This window comes from Mizuhopecten yessoensis, unplaced genomic scaffold (assembly GCF_002113885.1).
Source record: "Mizuhopecten yessoensis strain PY_sf001 unplaced genomic scaffold, ASM211388v2 scaffold8853, whole genome shotgun sequence".
NCBI classification, from domain to species: Eukaryota; Metazoa; Mollusca; class Bivalvia; order Pectinida; family Pectinidae; genus Mizuhopecten; species Mizuhopecten yessoensis.
Window position 1 is genome coordinate 441,059 of NW_018407755.1, and position 7,204 is coordinate 448,262.

Below are 7,204 nucleotides of genomic sequence, written 5' to 3' on the forward strand. Positions count from 1 at the left end.
GATAAGAATGCTGACCACCACATTTTAGTTAAAATCTGTCAAGTAGATTGGAAAGAGGTGTCGCTTGACACAAATCAATCTTTTTTTTTATCTTTTTTAATCCAGCACTTCAGCCTGCAAGAGGGTCAAACCCTTTATTTGTTAAACTGTTGATTTCAAAAGGCTGAGGATCATACAATGACCAAAATTTGTCGTCTTTATATATAATTTTTTTTTCGTTTTTGGAGAGACATAGAGGTGAACATGTCTTTAAAAGCTAATCAGTCAATCTGACCCCTTATTCATGTCTTCGTAGAGGGTCAGCCCTTTAAATCCTGCATATATTACTTTATAACCCATTGCCTAAGAATACTACCATTTTCAACTTGGTAAGAAATTTCGTTTGAAACAAGTCAGCTGATATAACTTATATCTTGAATCCCAGTAAGGTACAGTCCCCTTACTTATATATTTGCACAGCTTTTGATGCCTATGGAATATGTAAGAACACAACCACAACTTGGGTTGAAACCTATATAACCAGCAGTTTTGAAAGGGTTGTTGTTTAAAGCAATTGGACACCTTCTAACCCACCTCTGGGCACACAGAGGATCGGCATCTTTAATTATTTGTTCAACTTATGATACCTATATGAGCTAAAGATCCTTCAAACAAAATTTATTTAAAATCTGCTCAGTAATTTTGGAGGAAATGTTTTTGAATGCAAACACTGACGGAAAACAGACAGATGACGGATGAAGCACAACACCAGCTCGCCGTGGCACTTCGTATCAATTAATTATATAAGCTATCAACACTTTATCTTCTTTGAATAGTGAAACATGAATAAACATCAGTGGAACTAATGACCATCTGTACATGTACACTAACATAAAGTGCATTTTACATGTATTGTTGACAATTCAAGTTAGGTTTACAAACTGGTCCATACTCGGTAAAGGTGGGATTTTCTTGATTTTGCCGTTTTTACTAATAAGACGGGATGCCGTCTTAGAGACAGGTTTGGCAGCACCAGGCCGACCCAAGTGTTGTGTAAAGGAGGTGTGTCCACCGAGCCCATCGTAACCCTTCCTAAACACACTGTTTAAGTCTCCAGCACAGGCCTTTTTCTTGAAAATGTTGAAATTTCCAAGGCCTGTAATATTACTGATGTCTTCTAGATCACGCTTGGCTTTTTTAGCTGGATTTTGGGAACTGGCTGCAGACGATATCTTAACAAATTTCATCTTATTTTCCTCACAGTGAAATCTGTTGTGTGTGTTTGGACTAGGTTTTACGAAATCAGGTGAGCCTATATTACCATCAAGGTCTATTTCCCCAGGTGATGGTTTCAGTTGAACTGGAGTGGCAGGTGCTGGACTTTCCTCCATCAGGGTCTCCACAAAGCTAGAACTAGCACTAGGTGTAGCGACACAAGGACTAACTATTGCTCGTTTTAGACGACTAAGTTTTTGTTTTAAGGACTCAACTTCCTTTTCCTTTTGCTTAAGTTCATCTTCCGATTTTGAATAGCACTCTGTAAGGGTAGATAACTCTGAGGTTGCCTGATTTAATTCACGATCTTTAGTCATCAGAAGCCTTCTACATTTGTCAAACTCGGATTTTACTTTCTTCTTCTCTTCTTTGACCTGCTGAAACTCCCGTTTCATTACCACAAGATATGTGGCCATTTGCCGGGTTGAGCCACTTTCTCCAGAACTCTGGACAAGGTTCTGAACTTCCTCCTCAGATCCTGTTAAGATTGATAAAGAATTAGAATCTAAACACAAATTGTAGAGGCACATTGAGATGATTATCGCCTTGCTTAATGTATATAGGTGATCGTATGCCTTTTCTGTTTATAAATTATAACTAATTAATAATACTATTATCCATATGTTGTAAAGCGCTTTAGAGTAATTTTACAAATGATATAGGGTGCTATACAAATGTTTTATATTATTATTATTATAATATACAGGATATCCCCAGCTAGGTAAAACATTTTAAGCTGCAGCAGATCAGTTGAGAAATCATTCATAAGAGCGGTTAATGATCTTCACCAATCAACCCAAGTTCAATATTATGTTTCTCCAATAAATTATATGATATCAAACATTGTTATGGCAATCATTATTTCCTAGGGGCTTTTCCATCATTAACTCATTCACCCCTGAAGACACCTTTGAACTCTTCCAATTCGAAGTTGGAATAGTTTAATATGAAATTTCAGGGGTGAATGAGTTAATTGATTGTATGGGGGAGATTGGATGCACCTGTATTAATATATTACATGTATGTGTGGTGGAGTAAAACCAGATCTGCCTACCATTTCTTATATTAGATCCCTTAAGATTTTATGGGTGGTGGCCCTGAAAGTGCTTCCCACCCTTCCCATATGACGAATTCTGGAACAGGCCTAATCAATATAAACACCATGTGACTTGACTAAAATAAAACAAAGTGTTGCACCTATTAACATTTGATTGTATTCGAGTCTTTTGTATCTATCTATCTATATATATATATATCGTCAAACAAAACCAAGACGTGGAAGTTATCTATATCAGAAATAACAAATGTGAACTGTGAAATCCAACATAATGTTTAACAAGAGTACCGCGGAGCGGAAAAATATATACCCGTCGAATGCCATATAGTGTTATATACTTTCTTACATTGAAATAAGATCTGCATCATTCAAAGAGTGGTTAGCTGACATGCTATAAAAATGTAGGAGAAAATCTCCGGATTAAAAATAAATAAATACTGAAATGAACAAAGGGCAATAACTTTTGCAAAAATCGTTGAATCAAAATTCTTTTCAATCATGATTATAATGTATACTAAGGTTCAAAGAGATCCGTTGAAAAATGTAGGAGATTGCCAGACAAAAATCAAATACTGAAATGAACAAAGGGCAATAACTTTTTGAAAAATTGTTGACTGACTGGTCTCTTTGTCAAGCTATTATTTACCTAGCTATACAACGATGGAACAAAATTGTATATTTCATATGTCACTCGACCCCGGACTATTTGATACAGTGTGTATACGTATAGGTTCTCTATTGATAGGCGAAACGTCCCAGGTAGAGCGACATATGAAATATGCAATTTTGTCACATTGGTGTACAGGTAAACAATATCACTCACTCAAGTCATAGCATGACAAATTAAAGGGACCAGTTGATCTTGAAACGTTGCGACATGTTTGCTATGCACATTGTTTGTGCATAAGGTAAAACTTCAATATATGATATTTTTTACCTGTTACTAATTTTTCGACGTTTTGTAGGTCAACAAATTTCTTCTTTATCTTACGGCATTCTTCCCTCTGTATCTTCAAACTATCCTCCTGACTTTTGAAATATTGAAGTTGCTTCCTCAAAGAGGCGTTTGTTGTTTCTTCCTGTTTAAGTAAACGTAACGCTTCTATTTTACCGTCTTCAATATCTTGTTTCTTTACTTCTGTAGCATTTCTTTCCTCAATAAGGTCAGCTTTCTCTTTCTTAAACTTGCTGAGTTTTAATTTCAGATCTTGAATATCGTTTGAAAGCTTAGAGGGGTCGCTGGTGCCTTCATCGCCCTCCTCCCCACCGTCAAAGTAGAGCTTATGGATGATGTTGCTTCTATTGACACGAGAGCGACAGCTCGGACAAGTGCTGGAGGTGGCAAGCCACTTAAACAGACACTCTTCGTGAAAGGTGTGACCACATGGAGTCGCCGAGATACTGATGCTGGCATCGTTGACAAATAAATCGGAACAGATGCAGCAGAGGGCTTTCATGGTTGCCTGAAATGCAAAAAACGACCACAATACCACTATTGATTATATACAGTGATTTTTAATATTTCTGCGGTATCTATGAAATTCTTGTACATTATATTTTAAAATTGAAGCAGTTTTCAAGGAAAAGTTACGGTAATTTCCATGCACTGGCTTCAAATTGAAGCAGTTTGGTTTTTGTGGGAACCTTGCTCTAGACCTTTCCACTTGTTTAGATTTCATATAGTTTAATTAAAACTTTTAAAATATTTGACCCAAACAATCTTGAAATATCACTATGTTCATAATATTTACATTAAACTTTTTATTTTAAATACTCACACTTTAAAACCTAATTATCATAGCTCCAGAAGGTATTTCATGTTGTTGAATATCTGTTGCGGTTCTTTGGTTCCTAATGGGCTGCCTTGTTCTGCAAAAGAACAACAAAGAAGCTTGATAAATTTATCAGAGCTAGACGATAAAGGAAGCCCAATGGTCTGAGACTATTGAAATCTACAGCTTGAGTAGTGGTTCTAAAATCAAATCTTCTAGCCCAATTGATCAGACAAAAGGTTCTGACGCTACTTATCTTGTTGAATAATATTGTGTTAGTCGAATTTGCAGATGAACTAGTGAAAATTGGAAATTACTATCCAGATTGACCAGTATACGTAGTATTCACAATTACTTTATAGCCCTGTGTTAGCATCCTTGATACCCAGGGGTTACATATATGCTCACTCACGCTCTGTGCACCCCTGGAATATGTCATAGCAAAATTGAAAGCTCAGTGTACCTATATTGTTGATTAGTGTACCTATATTGTTGATTTCACAGTTGACTCAGCCCTGGGGGTCAGTTTTAGATGTAATAATTATGTATAGTATGTGTGTCTAATCAGTTTATTAATTTACATCTGAATACAATTCACCGTACTACCTCTGTCGGTTATTTATTCATTCATTTACATCATATGGCTTCTCACATATGGATTTCACAAAGGAAACAGGTTGTAAGGATATTCAATTCATTTTACAATTAAACGTTACATAGTCGAACACTTACACTTGACTACAGAGTCTGACGTACAGAAATGATGGCATTTGCAGTAGAGAAATGCGAATATTGGCACCGCTATGCAGAGTTGCAGACAGTACTTGACGATCGAGAGTAAATCTGTAAATATGGACACATAAAACTGACACTCTCGCCCCGGTACTTTTAAAGTGTATATCTTGCATGTGACACACTGATCGTAATACCAATTCTAAACCAATTTTTCCGAACTAATTATTCTTTAAAAAACGGTGTGTATATTAAAAACTAAATATATGTATATATACATGATAAAAAGGCATTAAATGTCCATGTGAAAGAAGTAAATATAGAAAAAATAAGATTAACGACAGACTAAAAAACATCGTGAAATTTGTTTTTTAGTCGGTCGTTAATCTTATTTTTTCTATATATATATATACATGTATATTTGAGTTTTTATTAGTTGGTCGTTAATCTTATTTTTTCTATATATATATATACATGTATATTTGAGTTTACCATTTTTTTACATCATTATTTTTTAAAAAGAATTAATGTCTTTTGTTATCAACCTAATGATACAATCTTATTTTAAAAGCGACTTTGTTTCGTTTTCTTTAAAAAAGAAAATCACTTGAAAATAGCTCTGACAAAAGACCTATTTCAGATAGGTCAATAGAGCTATTATAGGTCTTTACATCTATATAGCTCAATCGGCAGAGTGTACTGGACCTGATGTATATATGCTATACTAAAATTGGTCACAACACGGACTTCGATAGCAATCTAATTCCGTGGTCACAACACATATAAACATGTTTTGTTTGTCAGGACTATTTTTTGACAGAAACAAATGCATATGGTTTACAACCTGAATGTGAAAACAGGCGCATGAAAAAAGTAATGCAAATATTCGTTTTAAAAACACTAGTCCACCACTGATTACATGAGAACTTAAATGCACATGGGACGGGGGCTGGCCCCTTTGACCCTTAATTTGGAACTGGGCTGTGATTATCAACAAACGATGGCAAAAGTGAAACCATCGCGATCGGTCCGTCATAGTAGCAATCACGATGAGATCGGTCAAAACAAGGGTAGAAATAGATATCGTACTTCTCTGGGTCGTTTCATGTTTCAATCAACGACTGTTAGACTGACAATATAGCGCTGGTGTTACAGATCTTGCATATTTTCTCGGCAGTGTTTCGTAAATGGCGCAGAAAGTAATCAATACATGCGTGAACATAACATCCGGTGTACAACCAAATTTTGAAACGTTTACAGAACAGAACTCCGGATTTTAGCCAGTAAGGGGCGACGCTTATATTTATTTATTTTTTACTTCTTCGGGGTTGGTATACACAGTTATGGAATAAACATGCATTAATATTTAAAAAAAAGAGATCACATCGTGAAATTAAATCACAGAGCTTTCTTTCCTGTTCTTTCTTTCGATCCCATCAAATGTTAACTGCCACGGTAACATATTTTATATATTTTACAACCACCGCTGTTTTCAAACAACCACTATACATGGTTAAATTAATCAGCTACTAATTTCATTAGACTAATGTCGTACTAATTCCACAAACGGAAATACGCATGTACCTCGTGTAATTTTGTGTTAATTCAAAATTAAATGTAGATGATTTTAAAGTTAATAGTTTTGACAAAATAGTTAAAAACAGGTCTATATGATCTAAATGTTATACTCCACAGATACCAAATGGCTTTAATGCGGAGGGGGTCACAGAAAAACACTGAAGATATTTTTTTAAACATGTTCCGTAAACATTGTAAAATAAACCGCAGATCTTTTTCTTTTGTGTGTGTACCGTGTCTGGGTTACACCACATATTATTAAAATATAGACTACGTACATGCACGGGCTTTCCAAAGTAGCCGAGCCTATTAAACAATATAAAAAGTTTGGGTAATTTTATTGTTGGTATTTATTTTATAAATCTTGAAAAACTGAAAATGTACAAATGCTGTGGAGTACAAAATTAGATCAAGACAGACCGGTCTAGGTAAGGGAGGCCGACAATATCACTGTCAGAAATTGTAAAATGATTGAAACTTGAATATCAATTCAAAGGATACCTATAAAGATAGAAATGGGAAACGTAGATCTAGAGTAGCTTATATCTAATTGCTACAGAAAATGTTTAAATACCTGTAGGCTAGATATATTTTTTATACATGTAGGCAGTTTTGGGAGTTCTATAACTAACTATACCCGTCATGATCGGTTCAAAGTTGACATCTGGCGTTCAGCCTCAAAGTTGACATTAACTATGAACAACAAAGAATTTCAATCATATGAAAGTATTTTGGAAAAATAGACAAAGAAATGCATATACTTGGGCCTATTAGATCCTGTGTAACATGTAATTTATATTTCTTAACCCTT

General features: G+C 35.1%; 1 protein-coding gene across 1 annotated transcript; it reads right to left on the bottom strand.

Annotated features, from left to right (window-relative positions):
• Positions 1-898: 898 nt before the first annotated feature.
• LOC110456826 (E3 ubiquitin-protein ligase TRAIP-like) lies at positions 899-6,013 on the bottom strand. The gene is made up of 4 exons (XM_021507818.1): positions 5,905-6,013; positions 4,090-4,180; positions 3,249-3,774; positions 899-1,732 (listed from the first exon to the last, which is right to left on the bottom strand). Exons 3-4 carry the CDS (start codon positions 3,766-3,768, stop codon positions 903-905), a joined length of 1,350 nt encoding a protein of 449 aa, XP_021363493.1. The 5' UTR covers positions 3,769-3,774; positions 4,090-4,180; positions 5,905-6,013; the 3' UTR covers positions 899-902.
• Positions 6,014-7,204: the final 1,191 nt, after the last annotated feature.

Bases quoted from the DNA above. Each gene is read 5' to 3' on its own strand.
- LOC110456826 (XM_021507818.1), bottom strand. From the start codon at position 3,768: ATGAAAGCCCTCTGCTGCATCTGTTCCGATTTATTTGTCAACGATGCC. The intron at 1,733-3,248 runs GTAAAAAATATC...CAATCTTAACAG, and splicing joins CGTCGAAAAATTAGTAACAG to GATCTGAGGAGGAAGTTCAG.